The sequence below is a fragment of the Myotis myotis genome, unplaced genomic scaffold (genome assembly GCF_014108235.1).
Source record: "Myotis myotis isolate mMyoMyo1 unplaced genomic scaffold, mMyoMyo1.p scaffold_m19_p_6, whole genome shotgun sequence".
In the NCBI taxonomy this organism is placed as follows: Eukaryota; Metazoa; Chordata; class Mammalia; order Chiroptera; family Vespertilionidae; genus Myotis; species Myotis myotis.
Genome location: NW_023416368.1, coordinates 73747413 through 73766992, shown reverse-complemented (window position 1 = coordinate 73766992; position 19580 = coordinate 73747413). Strand labels below are relative to the sequence as shown.

At 46.3% G+C, this 19580-nt stretch overlaps 1 protein-coding gene and 1 pseudogene across 2 annotated transcripts; both read left to right on the top strand.

Annotated features, from left to right (window-relative positions):
* Positions 1-1012: 1012 nt before the first annotated feature.
* NEIL2 (nei like DNA glycosylase 2) lies at positions 1013-17937 on the top strand. 2 transcript variants are annotated; one of them, XM_036313319.1, is made up of 5 exons: positions 1013-1142; positions 4019-4158; positions 5116-5456; positions 14085-14281; positions 16912-17937. In XM_036313319.1, the coding sequence occupies exons 2-5, from the start codon at positions 4021-4023 to the stop codon at positions 17223-17225; spliced, it is 990 nt and encodes a 329-aa protein (XP_036169212.1). In that variant the 5' UTR covers positions 1013-1142; positions 4019-4020; the 3' UTR covers positions 17226-17937. The 2 variants fall into 2 exon arrangements, with proteins under 2 accessions (XP_036169212.1, XP_036169214.1); XM_036313321.1 differs by lacking the exon at positions 1013-1142 and adding an exon at positions 1832-2051.
* On the top strand, positions 6405-10554 carry LOC118657810 (annotated as a pseudogene).
* Positions 17938-19580: the final 1643 nt, after the last annotated feature.

Sequence of the window (19580 nt, the reverse complement as noted above, 5' to 3'; positions counted from 1 at the left end):
TGGTGAGGATGTTGGTCTCCAGAAGAGGCCAGATATGGAAAGAGACCAACAGGCTGGATACCCCCTGGAAACTGCATGCCTGCCAACCTCATCCAGTCTGTCTCCAAGGCTCCTCCGTGCTGAGCTCCCGCCGTATCCCAAGCCATCCCAGCCTTTCTCTCCTCACTTCCTGCCCAAGCCCCTTCCATAGAAGGCCATCTATACTATACGGCTCCCTCCCAATCAGCAGGACACCATCTAAGGAGGGACTGGGCCTGTCTTCCTGTGCTGGCCAAGACCCGCCCCCCCAGGGCCCTCCCAGCTAGGGCCCGTAGTGCCTGCTTTCCTGTGCAGGTTCCCCACGCTCTTTGGAGAACTAACAACACGGAACATAATTATTTTTAAACAGTCTACTATTTTATCTTTTTATTCTTTGAAATGAAACTTTAATATACAAATATGATCTTTAAGGTAACATTTGTTTATGGAAAAAATTTCAATTATAATATTCAAGTTACATAAAGTTAAAGATCCCATCCTTTAAGGATGTCGTGAGAACTTCGTCACAACTTGTTTCCTTTTCACAATGACCTCACTTAGGCTCGGAAGCTGAGCAAAACCAACTTAAAGGCTTGCCTTTGCCTGAACCACCCCAAGTCCTCCTGTTTACAAAGTCACTTAACTTTTCCCTATAACTCTCTGTCTTCGTTAGATAATAAATGTTCCAAAGGCGCTGCGTTTCTTCTCCACCGTCCGCTCATTCTGTCTCTGACTGCCCTTCTTCCACGCCCGCTTTTTATCCCCAACCTTGGTTCCTTCGGGACCTGAAGGACACCCATGGGAGCCTCCTACTCTCCCCACCAAAAGCGGGCCCCGCCCCGCTCCGGGCCCCGCCCCGCTCTAGACCCCGCCCCCCGGCGCCGAGCTCCCAGAGCTTCGCGCCCCCGACTGACGCAATAGCCCCGCCCACTCACAGAGGCGAGCCCCGCCTCCTACGCACGCCCCGGGGGCGGAGCCCCGCTGTACGCCCGCCCCCAAAAGTCACGTGTCCACACAGGCGTGAGGCCCCTCGCACTACACCCCCTTCCCCGCCTCGGGCTGGAGCCGGCTCCCCGCTCCCGGGACAGCGTTCGCCCCCGCCCCGGGGCTGCGGGCCGGAGCCGGTGAGTGCAGCCGCCCGCCCTCCGCGTGGGCCGCGTGGGCCGCGTGGGCCGGGAGAGGCGGCGGCTTCCTCCTCCGAGGTGCGCGGAGGGGCCCCCCGTCCCGAGCTTTGCCGCCGCCCGTGCGCTTTGTCGTCACTTTGTTATCAGCGGAAAAACTCGAATTACGAAAATTTTAGAAGCGTCCCCATGGAACCCGCACCCCTGGCCGAATTTCTTTTTTCGGGGGGCTCCTTACCACCGCGCCTCCCCGCATTTCCTCCCAGAGGCTCCTCGGGGCCTTTCAGTCTGGTCCCTGCGCCCACCTCTCAGCCCCCTCACCTCGAGAAAGTTGGGGAGAGCCTCCTTTGTGACTCCCCACGGGAGGAGTGATTTCCCTCGAAAGGAGGACGGTGTCGCTCCTCTCCCCTGGTCCAGTGGGTCCGCTGCGAGCCCTTAGCCGGGCCTTGAGGGCAGGCGTGGGTTCCCTGTCAGACCTGCGTCCCGCCTGCAGCTTGGGCTCAGTGGACAGAGCGTGGTCCTCGGCCTGAAGGGTCGCTGGTTCTGGTTAGATTCTGGTCAAGGGCACAGACCTGAGTTGCAGGCTCGTTGGACCCCAGTGGCGGGCGTGCTGGAGGCAACTTATCCTTGTGTCTCTCTCATATCAATGTTTCTCTCTTCCTCCCTCCCTTCCACTCTCTAAAAATCAATGGAAAAATATCCTCCAGTGAGGGTAAAAAAAATGTGCCCCTTCTCGTTTTAATCTTTTAAGGCTATGGTAGAGGCAATTTGCTGCTCAGTTTTCCATCTCCAAAAATATACTTAAACGTGCCCTGGGTCTAGGGACTTTAAGGATTAGGTGCATGTCAGAGGGAGGCTTGTCCAGAAGCTTCCTTCTTTGGAGATGACCTGGGCACAGAGAGCTGGCAGAGGGTAAGGTCAGCTGCAAGTATCCAGTTTTTTTGTTTGTTTGTTTTAAATATATTTTATTGATTCCAGGAAGGGAGAGGGGGAGAGAGAGAGAGAGAGAGAGAGAGAGAGAGAGAGAGAGAGAGAGAGAGAGAGAGAGAAACATCAATGATGAGAGAGAATAATTGATTGGCTGCCTCCTCCACGCCCCCTACTGGAGATGGAGCCCGCAACCTGGGCATGTGCCCTGATGGGCCTGGGACCCTTCAGTCCACAGGGCAATGCTCTATCCACTGAGCCAAACCAGCTAAGGCAAGTTTCCAGTTTTGTGCCTATAGACCAGCGGTTCTCAACCTTCCTAATGCCGCGACCCTTTAATACAGGTCCTCATGTTGTGGTGACCCCCAACCATAAAATTATTTTTGTTGCTACTTCATAACTGTAATTTTGCTACTGTTATGAATCATAATGTAAATATCTGATATGCAGGATGTATTTTCACTGTTACAAATGGAACATAATTAAAGCACAATGAATAACCACAAAAACAATATGTAATGATATATGTGTTTTCTGATGGTCTTAGGCGACCCCTGTGAAAGGGTCGTTTGACCCCCAAAGGGTCGCGAACCACAGGTTGAGAACCGCTGCTATAAACTCTTGAATGTCTTGAAGGTCTGATTAGGGAAATATTACTACATTTTAGTGACTCTCAGACACCATCAAATTTAAAGTGCACATTATTGAATGCGCTACTAATTAAGCTATGAGAAAGCATGGCTTGTAAGAGGTATCCCCATTTCAGGGATTTTAAAATGTTTTTTAGAATTGCTAAAATACACTAGCTACCACCATGCCAGGTACCCACTTGGAGTTTTGGATTTTCATCCTTACGTATAGAGTCCCTGTGCAGGCGAGGAAACAGGTAGTTACATAGCGCGTCCTGGGTAGGGGGAGAGGGGGCGGTACTCCTGTGTCTGAGAAGCTGGGGTGCAGACCTCTCAGACTCAAACATCTGAATGCTTCCTACACAAGCTCTCAGTGAACTTGGATGATTTGGGGCAGGGATTTGATTCAGGGTTAAAATGGAACCCCAGCTGTTTATCCATTACCAGGGATAAATATTTGTAGTTAAGCTGGAAGTGACCCCTCCCTGTTCTGAACCCACATGACCCTGTGTCTGCACTTGTCATGATTCTGAGCTCTGCACTGTGGTTGTCACATACACAGCACCCTTAATTGTGAGGGGGTCCTGGGAGGGCTCAATCCATATCTGTGTCTTTGTGTCCCTTACAGCTTTCCCTAGAGTGACCATCTCTTTCCTGAAAAAGGAGGGGGGAATAAATCAGCAGCAGTGGGTTGGATTGGTTTTGGGGGAGGAAGGAGGAGGCCAGAGACAGTATGGAGATGAGTAAGAGGCCACAGTCCAGACAAAAGGAAACAAGGGTCCGCTCCTGTTCAAGCTGCCACAGGATCAAGATAGAGGGTACCCTGAAGTGCTGTCTAGCACTCTGTAGGTGCTTAATTGTTTGCCACATGAAGAAGGGGGAGAGGAGCTGGAAGGAGAAACCCTTCCTGGGAAGTTGGCTCAGCTGGTTCGGCTCTTTGATCTGACCCTCCTCCCAAGCCACGCTCCCTTTTTGGTCATATATTCTGTTAAAAGTTGGTGGCAAAAAATAGCTGCTTGAAAGCTCAGAGCTTGACACCCAGCAGAGATGCTAGAGCAGTGATGGCGAACCTATGACACGCGTGTCAGAGGTGACACACAAACTCATTTTTTTGGTTGATTTTTCTTTATTAAATGGCATTTAAATATATAAAATATCAAAAATATGTCTTTGTTTTACTATGGTTGCAAATATCAAAGAATTTCTATATGTGACACAGCACCAGAGTTAAGTTAGGGTTTTTCAAAATGCTGACACGCAGAGCTCAAAAGGTTCGCCATCACTGTGCTAGAGAGAAACTAGCTGCATCATTTCCGCCTGCAGGGATGCCAGAAGGGCCATCAGTGAGGAAGTTTCACCATTTGACCTCCCCCTTTGTGGGGCAGCAGGTGGTCAAGACAGGGGGCAGCAGTAAGAAGCTAAACCCTGCCAGCTTCCAGTCCCTGTGGCTCCAGGACACCCAGGTGAGTCTATCATCGTCTGGTGGTCATACCTCCCACAGGTGGACCGGCTCCCTCAGCATATCCTATGCCGCCCCTAGAATTTATCTCGGCACTTTCCACGCCTTCACTTCCTTGAGCCCAAGACAACCATGCTAGGACTCCATGCAGCTCCTCTTTCAGTCTGCTATTTCTCAGCCAGAAGTGGGCTTTACAGTGGTCCATGGAACTATAAAAAATGCACAAGCTGGAGATTGATCACTTCAGCTGACTCTGATGTGCACCTTTGGTTGGGAACCATGTTTAGTCCCACAGGCCAGCAAGGATGTAAGGAAAGAGTATGTCGTTTCCAACCTGCTCACCTTTGCCCTGAGTGTAAGTCAGAATTCCTTCGAGGTCTGACTCATGCCCCCTCTCTAGCACACTTCTGCCCCTGCCCCAGATCTCTCTTCCAATCATCTTGAAAGTTCTGGAGCTCCTCTAACAGTTCTCCTTGCCCATACTTTGCCATGCTGCTCCCCTGCTTGAGCAAGTCTTCCTTTATTTTCCAACTCTGCCCCCATTCTTGTCAGCTCATGTTACCATGGCTCATCCACCTCTTCTAGTCTTCCTCTTTCTGGGTCTGTAAGCCTCTCTCTTTCTGTGCTGCTGTAACAGAATACTACAGACTGGGTGGCTTACAAATCCAGAAATTTATTTCTCAGTTCTGGAGGCTGGAAATTCCAGATCAAGGTACTGGCAGATTCAGTTTCCTGGCTCATAGATGGTCATCTCCCTGTGTTCTCACATGGTGGAAGGGACAAGGGCATTAATCCTATTCATGAAGGCTCCACCCTCAAGACCTAATCACCTTCCAGAGGCTCCACCTCCAGATACCATCCCATTGCAAGTTACAGTTTGAACATAGGAATTTCGGGGGGGAGGGGATGGTATACAAACATATCTATAAGCAAAGGCTTAGATCATGTTATTTTTTTCTAGGTCCACGGAAAGAAATTATTCCTTAGATTTGATCCAGATGAAGAAACCAAGTCTCCCAGCAACAACCCACTGCCCGAACCTCTAGGAAAAGGAGAGAGGAAGAAAGAGGCTGGGGACCAAAAGCAGACCTTGGGTCCAGACAGTCAGAAGATCTCAGACCAGACTTCCCAGTCCGACAGTGGAGACAATGGTTCTGAGTGTTTGGGGGGAGACAGCCCAGCAGGAGGTGCTGAGAGGTGGCTGCAGGTCAGCTTTGGTCTGTTTGGCAGCATTTGGGTGAACGAATTCTCCAGAGCAAAGAAAGCAAACAAGAGGGGTGACTGGAGGGACCCCATTCCAAGGTAATGGTGTGGTGGAGTGGGCTGTGGGCTGTGTCTGTCTGTGTCTCTATGGGGTCTGCAGTATTAACATGGCCCCCAGGGTATGGCACACTCGGGCACACTCAGGTGGCTGTCCAACCTGCTCTCCGGCAGTCGGCATCCAAGGAGAGAGAAGACAATTTTCTGTCTATTTGTCATAGAAAGTAGACTGTGGTCTGCACCCGGAGAGGAAGGGTCACATCGTGGGTCAGCTTAGCGAAGGGGAGATCTTCCCAAAGGACGTGGTCCTGGAGGGTGGAGGTCTCTGAAGAACATTGGACAGCTTGACGAGTGCCCTCTGAATCTAGGGACAGAATCGTCCCAGTTCTTAATCTATTAATGTTGAGTCTACCTTAGTTCGTAAAACTCTCTGCATGTTCAGGGTTATTTCCTTACTGTACACATCCAGAGGAGTCATTGCTGGTCAAAGAGAATGAGCATTCTTCCTGTGGACCATTCTTAAGGCCTTGCAAAGGTGCTCTCTCGCTTCGCTGAATTCTTACTAGCATTGGATTGTTTGTGTGCTTTTGATCACTTTGTAGGAGCTTTTGGATATTGTGTATTAGCCTTTGTGATGTGTGGTCCCCGTATGGTTTTCTGTCTGTGTCCTTTGACACAATGTGCCTGTGGGCATTCAGGATTTTTAATTTTTATGTAGTCAATGTCAGTGTTTTTTAAAATGCTTTTTTATTTTTCAATTACAGTTAGCATAGAATATTGTATTAGTTTCTGGTGTACAACATAGGGATTTGACATTTATATAACTTACCAAGTGAGCACCTCGATAAGTCCATATTTTTCTTGATAACTTTTAAGTCGACCCCTCTTGCTAAAGAAGGCGTCTTCTATCCAAGTCACACTGCTTTTCTATTTTCTAAAGTCTCTTATTTTTTTTTTATGCTCAGAACTATAGTCTTTATTTGTGGTATGATGTCGGGCAGTAGGATCTTTGGACTGTAACAATAACTCAGGCTGGCTTAAAGTGGGAGGAGATCTTTTTGGTTCACATAATTGGAAGTTCAGAGGGAGGGTGGACTTTGGCGTCGACTCAGTTTCCAGCTTTTGGCTTGAGGGTCTTTGTGATTCTCCTGTCTTTGCACTTTTCCACGTGTTGGTTTTGTCCTTCGACCAGCAGCAAGAGGCTCGGCAGTTCCAGACCTTATGTCCACAAAGAAAGAGGAAAGAGGAAGAGAGAGGGTTCTTTCTGAACGTCCTGACAAGGAGAGCTTTCTCAGAAACCCCCAGCAAACCTCTCATTGCCTGAAGCTGGCTCAGGGCTGATTTCTGAAATGGTCTCCAACTAGGGGAATTTAAATGCTCTTCCACTAACAGAGCTCACCCCTAGGTTTTCAGATTTGTCATGGAGTTAACACATATAATTCTCTTACTTTTAAAGTCTTGTCAAGTTATGTCTCCCTTCTCATTTTTTGTGTTTTATATATTACTTTGTCTCCCAACCCCTTTTTTCTTAATTAGGCTTGCCAGAGTTTTATCTATATTGTTGGTCTTTCAAATAAATAATGTTAGTTTTATATACTCTATATGTAAGAGTATTTCCTGTCCTAGCCAGTTTTGTTCAGTGGATAGAGCATCAGCTCACAGACTGAATGGTTCTGGGTTCGATTCTGGTCAAAGGCATGTACCCCAGTTGCAAGCTCCATCCCAGGCCCTGGTCGGGGTGCATGTGGTAGGCAACCAATTAATGTGACACATCCATGTTTCTCTCTGTGTGTCTCTCTCCCTCCCTTCCGCTCTCTCTGAAAAATCAATGGAAAAATATTCTTGGGTGATGATTAACCATCCCCTCCCCCCTCAAATGAGTGTTTCCTAATTGTCCAAATGGTTGAGTGTTTGGTCATCATTTTTTTTTAATATGTTTTATTGATTTTTTTTTTTTTTTTTTTTTTAGAGAGAGTCAGAAAGGGAGAGGGAGAGAGAGATAGAAACATCAATGATGGGAGAGAATCATTGATTGGCTGCCTCCTGCATGCCCCGCAGTGGGGATCAAGCCCACAACTCGGGCATATGCCCTTGACTGGAATCGAACCTGGGACCCTTCAGTCCGCAGGCCAATGCTCAATCCACTGAGCCTAACCAGCTAGGGCTTGGGTCATCATTTTTATTGGATTATTAGAGGCCAGGTGCACGAAATTCGTGCAGGGGTGGGGTGGTCCCCTCAGCCCAGTTTGTACCCTCTCCAATCTGGGATCCCTTGGGGGATGTCTGACTGCCGGTTTAGGCCTGACCCCGGGGATCGGGGTCAGGCCGGACCTCTCACAATCCTGGACCGCTAGCTCCTAATCGCTCACCTGCCTGCCTGCCTAGTCACCCCTAAGTGCCCCCTCTGCCGGCCTGGTTGCTTCTTACTGCCCACCCTGCCGGCCTGGTCACTTCTTACTGCCCACCCTGCCGGCCTGGTCACCCCTAACTGCCTCTCTCTGCTGGCCTGGTCACCCCTCACAGCCCCACTTCCAGCCTGGTCACCCCACACAGCCTGCTGTTCAGTCATTTGGTCATCCCTCACTAAGCCCCCTGCTGGCCTGGTCATAGGCAGCCATCTTGTGAGGGTGTGAGGGTTAATTTGGATATTACCTCTTTATTATATAGGATGGTCAGTATTATGATCAAAGCCTGTACATTTTCTACTTTTGGCATTGAGATTTGCAGCTGAACACACAATTGACCTTTGCTTATACTTTATGTACATAAATGAAGGTAGTATGTTCCTTCAAAGTAAAACATTCTGTAAATGTTAAGAACAGGTTAATGGCTTTCAAAACTTAACTCATCTTTTCTCTGTCCTTGCTTATTTTTTGTTTACTTAATATGCCAGCGTGGGAAGAGGAGCGTTCCAGTCCCCAGGGTAGGCGTGGTTTTAGAAAGTGTCTTCTTGTCTTTCTAAGCATTTTTTATATGTGTTTTGCTGAAACTGTGGTCCCAGGCAGCAGAGCTCCCTGACTCGTAGGTTCTTTACAGCTTCATTCTTAAACAGCATCCCCTCTCATTGCCTTTGGTTTTGAATTCTGCTTTTCTTCTTTTTATATTTTTTTCCTCCTGTATTTCCCCATTCAGTCTTGTCTGCCACAATCAGACAGACAGAAAGGGCAAGGACACTTTTCTCTTTCATCTGGAATTCTACTTTTCTTGATGTTAATAGTGCCACTCTGTTCCCACCCCGTGGTCTTTTCTCACTTAGTTGTAGGTATGTCTCCTATGAACTGCAAGGCAGGCTTTTGTATCTCTTTAAACTCAAACTGAAACTCTTTGTTTTCAGATGGGGTAACTGTGGTGTTCGGATTTTCTTCTACTTAACATTTCATTATACCATGTTCCTTTTCTTTTGTGGGATTTATTGTCTCTTTTCTGCTTTTTCCCCCTGTTAATTTGGAAGTATTGCTATTTAACTTCCTTCTGTTGGTAATAATTTATCTTTAAATTATACCCATGTTTTTTCTGAGTTAGTAACCAGCAAATTAAAATTTTTAAAATTTATTTTTCAGTTACATTTGACAATTAACCATAAAAATTTTAAATAGCATTACATTAATAACTCTTCTCCCTTATTATTATTGAAACTGGAATTTTGGTCACTCTCCTCCACCCCTCTGAGATGAGACCTTTAACATATTTCTGCTTCCCTATCTCTTTTCTGTCACATCCACCCCATTTCCTGCATTTGCTAAAGTAGTGAATTTTAGTTCCAGGTTGTTAATTAACTAGATTATGTAGTTAATTATATATAATTAAACTAATTAAGAACCTCATTCACCAGCAGCTGCTCTCATTTCTGCAGCAGCTCTCCCCCACTCTCTGCCTGGAGCCACTGTCTTGTTTTTGCTGCAAGGCATGAATTTGAAAGACCTATTGGCTGTTCTGATACGTAAGGTGGTGGTCAGATTACTGTGGACAGGATGTCTGGTGGCATGAGAGGCATGAAGGAACTGGTATAGGAAACATCAGTTCTTGATTCTTTTCTGAGGCTACAGTATCCCTGAATGCCAGAAACTACTGTCCGAGGCTAAGGGTGGGGGTGGGGAAGAACCCCTGCAGGAGGGCTTATTTTGGCTGCTGGTAACTGGGCCAATCCCAGTAGAGGAACAGGTATCTTGGCTTCAAAAGAGTGGACAAAGAGGGCAGCTCAGCCTCCCCATATGGTCACCATGCTGGACGACGTTCCCACTAATCTACACCCCATGTCTCAGCTCCGTGCAGTCATTATAGCCCTCAACATGGAAGTAACTGCCTGAGCATATGCAGAGGGTGTCAACAGAACCAATTATTGATTCTGATTTACAAAAACTGTGTGGATCTGATTGCAACGCTACCTTGTGTTGCTGCAAAGATCTGCTGGAATCTGTACTGGGAGGCAGCATTACTGGGCCATTGACTAAGCTGGACTGGTCCCACAATTTCACCAACATGTTAGGCTATGCCTATGCTCAGTTTACTGAGCTCATGTGCTTGTACCTCACCACCCACAGTGACCATGAAGTTGGCAGTGTAGGTGCTCATACCACCACACTTACGGGCAGTGCCCTTTCAAATCCCTACCTGTCCTTCACAGCAGCCATGAACGGGCCGGCAAAGCCCCTGCATGGACTGGCAAATCAGGAAGTGCTTGTTTGGCTGACGCATCTACAGAAGGAAGTTGGCAAAGTTGTGTCAGATGAGACTACATCTGGAACACACTCAATTCAGGATGGGTTGTCCCAGGCTATGGCCATGCACTACTAAGGAAGACTGATCCTGATACATGTGTCAGCAAGTGTTTGCTCTGAAACACCTGCCTCATGACCCCATGTTTAAGTTGCTTGCTCAGCTGTACAAGATGGTGCCCAGTGTCCTCTTAGAGCAGGTGAAGGCCAAGAATCCTTGGCCCAATGTAGATGATGCTCTAGTATGATGGTATGACAGAAAAGAGTACTACGCAGTACTGTTTGGGGTGTCATGAGCATTGGATGCACTGGCACAGCTCATCTGGAGCCAGTCTCTAGGCTTCCCTCTAGAGAGGCCCAAGTCCATGAGCACTGATGGTTTAATGAAGTTTGTAATTCTAAGTCAGGGCAAAACTGGGGACTGAGGGAAAACTACCAGAAGTGAAGGAACTTTGAAAAAAAGTATGGTTTTGTTTCAGGGAGCTTTTAAAGACTTAAGATTAAATTGAATCTGAAACACTGATAATACATTTGAGGTTCAAATATAAATGAAGACTTTAAAAGATGAAAAGTGACCCCTTTTCCCCTAACTAGCTCCTTTCCCCTGATGGGAATGAGTTGCCCATCAGCTGTAGGATGACCAGGACTAATAATGCATGTGGTATGGGTTAGACCTGCCCCGCCCCCCCCGCCTCGCCCCCCATCTCTAGAGTGAGAATCTGGCTCCTCTTTCCCTGTGTCAAAGCCAATTGCAGAGAATCTGTAGTTACTCCGGGCTTTTGGTTCTCCGCCCAGCCTTCAGTAGGCCAGCAAACCAGGACTCTGCCCCTTCTGTTTCCATAGGAATCCTATTGGATTGTCAGCTCTACCAAGCCCCATTGCCCTCTCCCATGTGCACAGACACTTCCTAGTTAGCTGGACATGCTTTGGACATTTTTTTATGCTTCCAGGTGACTATAATGGTTATGAAATTCGTTGTTACTGGCACCCGGTATTTGATTTTTTAATTTAATTTAATTTTTATTTTTTTTAATTGTTTTATTGCTTAAAGTATTACAAAGAGTATTATATATGTCTCCTTTTTTTCCCCTCCCCTTGACCTTCCCCTAACCTCCCATACCCCCCAGTGTCTTGTGTCCATTGGTTATGCTTATATGCATGCATACAAGTTCTTCAGTTGATCTCTTACCCACCCCCCCAACCCTCCCTGTCTTTCCCGCTGTAATTTGACAGTCTGTTCGATGTTGCTCTGCCTCCGTATCTATTTTTGTTCATCAGTTTATAATGGTCTTAATTATCCATAAATGAGTGAGATCATGTGGTATTTTTCTTTCATTGATTGGCTTATTTCACTTAGCATAGGGTTATGCCTTTAGGAGGTCACACATGCTCTCCAGTTCCATCCATGCTGTTGCAAATGGTAAGAATTCCTTCTTTTTTACAGTATTCCATGGTGTAGATGTACCACAGTTTTCTAATCCATTCATCTGCTGATGGGCACTTAGGCTGTTTTCAGATCTTAGCTATTGTAAATTGTGCTGCGATGAACATAGGGGTGCATATATCCTTTCTGATTGGTGTTTCTATTTGATATTTATCTCTCTCTTTTTTTAATCCTCACCTGAGGATATTTTTTCCATTGATTTCTAGAGAGAGTGGAAGGGTGGGAAGAGGAGGAGGAAGAGGAGGAGAGGAAGAGAGAGAGGGGGGGGGGCCATCAACATGAGAGAGACACACCAATTGGTTGCCCTACTGGGGCTGGGGAACCTGCAACCGAAGTATGTGCCTTTGACTTGTAATTGAACCCTAGACCCTTGGGTCCTGGGGCTGACACTCTAACCACTGAGTAAAACTGGTCAGGATTCTTTTCTCTTTTAAAAATAATCCCATAAAAAGTTAAGATCTGGAAATGTTCTAGTCCTCATTACTTTAATGCCTCCTTTGAGATTTTCTGTACATGCTGCACCTCAAGCTGAGGATGCTCCGGACCTCCCTGGCTTGGTCCCTACTAGAGACCTCCTCGTTCAGCGGGTTGTAGAAACCACTGTCTGATGATGGGTCTTTCCCGTCATTCGGCTTTATCAGCGCTTAACATGAACTGGCCATTACTCTCTGACTTTCCCCCTCTTTATTTCAGTATGTGTGGGCCTTAGAATAGGAACTTGGGAATAACCATCATGTCCCTATGATGGTCCCAGGGTTACTAGCACCTTTTTTTGAGCAGGGAAATGACTTAAGTTTGACATGCTCTCCTTTGAATATCAGATCCTAGGGCTGAGGACATTAAGAATGGTAAGCCTCCTTCCTCATCCCCTGCCACAAGAAAGTATCCCTTTATGTATCAAGGTCCTTATCCCACCTGCCCCATCCCTAAGAGCTCAGGGTATAGTGTTGGTTTTAGAAGCCCCGTCTGCACAGGTTTTCAGTGACTCAGAATGCTCTACTGCCTTTTCTCTAAGAAAGGGTCAAAATACACTCCTGCGGTGCCCCCTTCCTACCTTACAACTCCTGCCTGTGTTTGTGTGGCTCCCCAACTCCCAGAACCACACTGTTCAGGTGGATGCATTGTCTATAAACCCCTTGGTGACTTGTACAGTCATGTTGAAGATTCCAGGTTGTTCTGTATAAAATGCAAAATAAATGTTTTTATTCACAAAAAACCCCAAACTAATAAATATTTAAAACATATTGCCTGACCAGTGTGGCTCAGTAGCTCAGCATTGACCTATGAATTCCTGCTCAGAGCACATGTCCGGGTTGCAGGCTCAATTCCCATTAGGGGGCGTGCAAGAAGCAACCAATCAATGATTCTCATCATTGATGTCTCTCTCTTTCCCACACCCTTCCTCTCTGAAATCAATAAAAAATATATATATTTGAAAAACATATTAAAATAGGTATATTTTGTTTCAAATCATTCCTTCCTAACACTTGTGTTGTAATTTTCAGTTGCACTATCATAATTAATCCATTTTAGATTTCACAAGAAATATTACAAAACCCAGTGCTGTTTATTATGCCTGCCCTTTTCATCTCTCCGTCTTGAGATCCTTACTGATTTAATTAATCACATCAGATACTATGCATAGATGTTTCTGAGTTCCTGTTCCTTTAAAGCAGCGGTTCTCAACCTGTGGGCTGCGACCACCTTTGGGGGTTGAACGACCCTTTCACAGGGGTCGCCTAAGACCATTGGAAAACACATATATAATTACGTATTGTTTTTGTGATTAATCCCTATGCTTTAATTATGTTCAACTTGTAACAATGAAAATACATCCTGCATATCAGATATTTACATTACGAATCCTAACAGTAGCAAAATTACAGTTATAAAGTAGCAACGAAAATAATTATGGTTGGTCACCACAACATGAGGAACTGTATTAAAGGGTCGCGGCATTAGGAAGGTTGAGAACCACTGCTTTAAAGTCACCCTTTTACTTTCACAGAAGAGTATCATCCAGGTCGGCTGCATGAATAGCACTCTCCTTCCAATGTGGAGTCCAGTTCCAGCCCCATTATCTTCCCTTACAGAGTAACCCATTATTTCCCTATCAAAGTTCATAAGGTTTCTCCTCTGTCCTTGCGGTTCAGGAAGCCCATGCCCAGATTGGAGAGTAAATCTTGCCTGAAACTGGGAGTGATGCCTCTTTCGCATCTGTCTTTCTTTCCAATAAGCCCTGCTTTGTGCAGGTAGCCACAGCTCCTGAACTCTAGGCCTTTCTGTTCGCCCCAAGTTGTCTTCAGTGAACATGTATTATCAGAAAAACGAAGAGCTATATGTTTTCTTTTAATTACTCCACTTAGCCCTGAAATTTTTATGATTCTGGCATAAAAGATCCCTTTTCTCTTTAGGGACCTTAGCTTCCTGACGGGCGTGGGAGCTGTATGGACGTTTGACCTGACAATACTGTGGGCACTCTGTGTGCTTACGATCTTTTCTTCTTCTCAGGTTGGTCCTGCACTTTGGCGGTGGTGGCTTCCTGGCATTTTATAATTGTCAGATGTCTTGGAGCTCTTCCCCAGTGGTCCAGCCCACCTCTGACATCTTATCTGAAAAGTTCCATCGAGGACAAGCCTTGGAAGCTCTGGGCCAGGAGCAGCCTGTCTGCTATACACTGTTGGACCAAAGATGCTTCTCAGGCTTAGGTATGACTGATGCGAAAGGGATGATCCCCACCAAGTTATTTAATAGAAAAGTCATTCATCTGGGAGACACAAAATGGAGACCTATCCCACGTGTGAATACTACTGGTCTTGCGGTGATCACGTACCCTCTTTAGCTTCACTTCCCTCATGTTTAAACTGAGGCACTTGGATTAGGCAGTTTCTGACTTCTTTCCTGGCTTCAGAATTCATATCTTAATTCTGTTATCAGTAGTGATCTGCCTGACAGCATAGTGTGTGACCTCCTAAAGCAGCTGTGGGCAAACTACGGCCCGCGGGCCGGATCCGGCCCGTTCGGCTGTTCTATCCGGCCCGCGGAGCCGAAAGAGCGGAGGGTTCTCTTACTCTCCCCTCCGCTCCTTCACCAGCAGCAGTGTTAACATGTATTAGTTCACACAAACACTCCATCCATGCTTTTCCGGCCCTCCGGTCCAGTTTAAGAACCCATTGTGGCCCTCGAGTCAAAAAGTTTGCCCACCCCTGTCCTAAAGGCAGAATCATGTCTCTTCTGCCCTTAAGTCCTCCTCTGCCTAGCACTGTGCCTGGGACACAGTGAGTACTTGATAGGTATCTGTTAGGAACCCCAAGCCATGCAATTTGCTAATGGATAGCGGTGCATTTGCTAATGGGGGCTGCTCTCGGGCAGATGGAGCTGCCTGCTAGTCAAAGCAGAGATGTCTCAGCTCTACATTAGGATTTTATAAGACACAAGTGAAGAGGCAGGTCACCACTCTGTTCCTGCGCAGTGAAACTGAGCATTTTGAGGAGGAGGGAAGAGTTGAGCAATTTGAAAACTAGGACAGCTAATTACCTGGACTATTTCCAGCAGTGGGGCACCTATGATTGGCTGCTGAGGCAATAGGGTGAGCTAAGGATGACAGTCACCTCCATATCCAAGACAACATTTTCTCTGCTGCAGGTGCAGCTCACCTCCTGAGGGGGAACGAGGCCCACTGGTTTAGTCACCAGACAGTGGCCTTGCATTTTTATGTTAGGACCATGGGAGTCCCTGCACCTTGAGAAGCAAAGGGTCTTGCAGAAGTGGCCTTTAGGGCATATATAGCGAGAGCTAGTGCTCTACTAACAAACCGTTATTATGAACAATAGTAATAAGCGCCAACATTTTTCAAGTGACTCTAATGTGCTAAGGTTTCATCCTTATTGCTATTCTCTAGGGTGGTTATTTACTAGTGTTCCCTTTGTTCTGGTGAAGAAATTAAAGCAAAGGACATATTACTATAAGTGGTACAGTGAGACAGGAATCCAGGTAGTCTGCCAGTGAATTTTAGAGAGAAGTGTTGTGTGTAGCCATGAGTGTGATTATGAAACTCTTGGAAAGAACAGTGATTTTATTCATCCATTCACTCCACACGTGCTGAACGCTTGCCTTCTACCAAGCCCAGCCTTTGCTGGTTAAGGAGATTATTGTTTAACGGCCCAGCAAGCATGGACTTTAGTTCACCGTAACTTGAGATAGACAGAAATAAATGTCTGATAGAGATTAAAGAAAGTGCATTGTTGGAACATTATGAAGAGAATTATTGACTCTGGAAGAAGGGATCAAGGCTGGCTTTATAGGGAATGAAGCAGGAGTAGAAAAACAATAAAATAATACCTCCTAAACACTTTTATATCTTAGGCATTATGTTTGACATTTTAAACAATAATAACAGCTATTACTTACTGACTACTCTATATACCAGCCACTGTGCTTAGCATTTGTGTGTGTAAATTCTCTTTAGTGCTCACAAAAGCTAGGTAGCATCCCATTTTACAGATAAGGAAACTGAAGCCTAAAGAAGCGGAGAAACTTGCCAGGGCCACAGATCTAGGATCTGGATGAGCTGGGTAGTCAGTCAGGTTGCAGAGCCTATTTTGATAACCACTTTGCTGTAACATGGGCCATGCATGTTTTATCTCCTTTCATCTTCACAACAACCTTAAAAGTAAGTATTACCAAACTTATTTTTTTTTAATATTTTTATTGATTTCAGAGAGGAAGGGAGAAGGAGAGAGAGATAGAAACATCAATGATGAGAGAGAGCATTGATCGACTGCCTCCTGCACGCCCCCCACTGAAGATCGAGCCCACAACCCAGGCATGTGCCCTTAATCAGATTCAAACCCGGGACCCTTCAGTCCACAGGCCGATGCTGTATCCCAGGGGTCCTCAAACTTTTTAAACAGAGGGCCAGTTCACTGTCCCTTAGACCGTTGGAGGGCCGGACTATAGTTAAAAAAAACAAACAAACTATGAACAAATTCCTATGCACACTGTACATATCTTATTTTGAAGTAAAAAAACAAAACGGGAACAAATACAATATTTGTAGTTGCATGTGGCCCGCGGGCCGTAGTTTGAGGACCCCTGCTCTATCCACTGACCCAAACCGGCTAGGAAACCAAACCCATTTTATAGACAGGGACATCAACTTGAGGATTACGAGACTTACCCAAGAGCCTCCGAACATGGCAGAGCTGGCTCCCGTCTTCCTCAGGCTCTCCCCTGCTGCCCTCACACCAGCTTCAGTCTGCTTCATTAACTTTGTGGGCTGGCTTCATTGTAGACGTGTCCTTGACTCTTCCCTTGTCCTCTCCCCGCTTTCTTTCAGGGAACATCATTAAGAATGAAGCCTTGTACAGAGCTGGGATCCATCCCCTTTCTCTCGGTTCACTCCTCAGTCCTCGGCAACTTGAGATCCTCGTGGATCATGTGGTGGAGTTCAGTACAGACTGGCTTCAGGACAAGTTCCAGGGCAGACAGAATCACACACAGATCTACCAGAAAGAGCAGTGCCCTGCTGGGCACCAGGTCAGGAAGGCGGCCTTTGGGCCTCCAGGTGGCTTCCAGAGGCTCACCTGGTGGTGCCCCCAGTGCCAGCCCAGGCTGCCACCTGACGAGCCAGAACAAGTCCAGCTTCCCTAGGGCCCTTGGGCCCCTTCACAAAACCTTGCCCTTCAGGGAGCTTGATGCTTGAGTGTGAGAAAGGGGGTGTGGGCAGGGATTGGGACTAGGAGCAGGAGTTGGAGGTGAGGGTGGTCAGGAGGGTATCAGTCCTGTTGATAGTCATCTCACTGAAGTTGAGTTTTCACAGGGTTAGATTATTTTTTAAGTGTTGTTTAATTCTTCCTAATTCTGCCATTGTGAAAGATGAGAAAAGTTATGTTGACAGTTATGGGAAAAGCCTCCCAGAACAAGTGGGTTAATGAAAATATAAGTCTGTGGAAAATAGCTGTGCCCCACCATTGTTCTGTTTGGTTTGGTTTTGAAACTTTGGTTGTTTTAAGGCCCTCCATTTGAGAATCAGGAACACGGAATTATCTTTCTTCATCCCCCTGGAGAGATCCAGGGATGAGGATGGAGTAGCATGAGGGTCATGCTGGATTCAGCCTCCTGCCCGGGTCCTTTTCCATAAGATGGAGACACCAGGAGAAAGGGCAGGGGCGAGGGGAGCTGGCCACCTTTCTGATGTGCCCAGTGGGCTTTAGAACAAAGCTACTTGTTTCCTCCTAGGGTGATATATTTGTGACCATTGCTATGTGGAACCAGCAGGAATCAAGGTTGTGGAGATACAGTGTAAAGGTGTTAGCAATAGCTGGAAGAAACTAGGACATTTAAATAAAGCTCTTTGACATTTCCTGTTGTCATCTTTATTTGGCAGGAATAGTCCTTAAAATATAAGTAACTGAGTTCTTTGGCTGTATAGGACTTGTTGAAGTGGCCTGATGGATCCACTTAAAAGGAGGAGGGCAGGGGTTAGGGGAGGTGGAGGAAGGTACAGGGGGGATACATGATGATGAAAGGAGACTTGACTTGGGGTGGTGAACACACAGTATAGTGTACAGATGATGTGTTGTGGAATTGTGCACCTGAAACCTGTATAATTTTGCTAACCAGTGTCCCCTAATAAATTCAATAAAAAAGGAAAGAAAAAAAAAAAAAGGCGGGGCACGGGGTGGGGGAGAGGGAAGGGGTGAGCGCACACCTGCCCTTCTGCCCCTCAGGCACTGCAGTGGCAGGAGAGCTGGGGAAGCAGAGATGGATTTCACTCCTGTGGCCCCAGTCTGTGGCATGTAGATGACAATTATTTGTAGGTGAATTAAAAACAGTGGCTGATATGTCTGGCTTTCCTTCTCTCTCCTCTGTCTTAGGAATTGAGAGTTGTCAACAGTGGGGAAGCCTCTTCATGGCAGACCTATAACCTGTATAATAGTTCATGTGTACTGATTGCGTACCATGTAAAGCATTTAGCCTAGTTCTTATGTAAGCTGCAATAAAACTCAACAAGAACAAAACACATGAAGATAGGTATTCACTCTTACTGCCTTTGTTTTGTAGATGAGGAAACAAGTCTAGACAGGCTGAGGAACTTGCTAGAGTCACACTGTTAACAAGGGCCGACGGCACACACACTGTAGCCTCCTCTCTGTCGGGCTCAGACGGCATCGCTATTCAGTAAGTATTCATTGTGCACCTAGTATGTGCCAGGCATGATTCTAGGTGCTTGGGGGTAAGTTCATGAACAAAACAAAGACGTGTTGTCATTGAACTTACATTCTAGCAAGGGAAAACAGCCACTAAACATCGTAGGTAAATTAGAATGTGATAAATATTCCCGGAAAATTTTAGAGAAGGATGGAGGATCAGCAGAGGTGGTGATAGGATGACCGGGGTGGGCCTAAATGAGGAGGTGAAGGAATTAGCCAATTGGATATCTCGGGGGAAAATATCACAGGGAGTGGAGTAAACCAAGCATGTCAAACTCGTGGCCGTCGGGCCACAGGCCTCGTTTATTTAAAGACAGACGCTCAGTTAAGGTAAAGGTTGTCAGTGAAGATACGGCCTAGGATGTAACTACCCACCATAACTGCTTTTAGTTAAAGTTTAATTTCAGAGGATCCTTTGTGGTTACTTTAGGTCTCTGAGTTTGCAAGACTGCCATGCAGGCCTTCCCTGAGCTTGTCAGGTTAGCATGTGGCCCCTTTCGTCCACACTTCAGATCCTTTTTGGGGGGGAGTAAGTGGGTCCAAAATAAACAATTAGAAGAGAGTAGCTGAAACTCCAGTGGAGATGTGGTAGGCAGATAGACATGAGCAGAGCAAGAACGACAGGCCAGTTACAGAAAGTCACCAGGGCAGACCGACCTGGACACCTAGCAGTGAAAAAAACTGGTAGAGCAGATACTGGAGATATTCAAGATCTTGCCCCTGAGATGATGTCCTCTCCACCGTAGATTGGCAGGTATTGGAGATAAGTATTGTCATTCAAGAACTCGCCTCT

Bases quoted from the DNA above. Each gene is read 5' to 3' on its own strand.
- NEIL2 (XM_036313319.1), top strand. From the start codon at position 4,021: ATGCCAGAAGGGCCATCAGTGAGGAAGTTTCACCATTTGACCTCCCCC. The intron at 4,159-5,115 runs GTGAGTCTATCA...ATTTTTTTCTAG, and splicing joins TGTGGCTCCAGGACACCCAG to GTCCACGGAAAGAAATTATT. The intron at 14,282-16,911 runs GTATGACTGATG...GCTTTCTTTCAG, and splicing joins AAGATGCTTCTCAGGCTTAG to GGAACATCATTAAGAATGAA.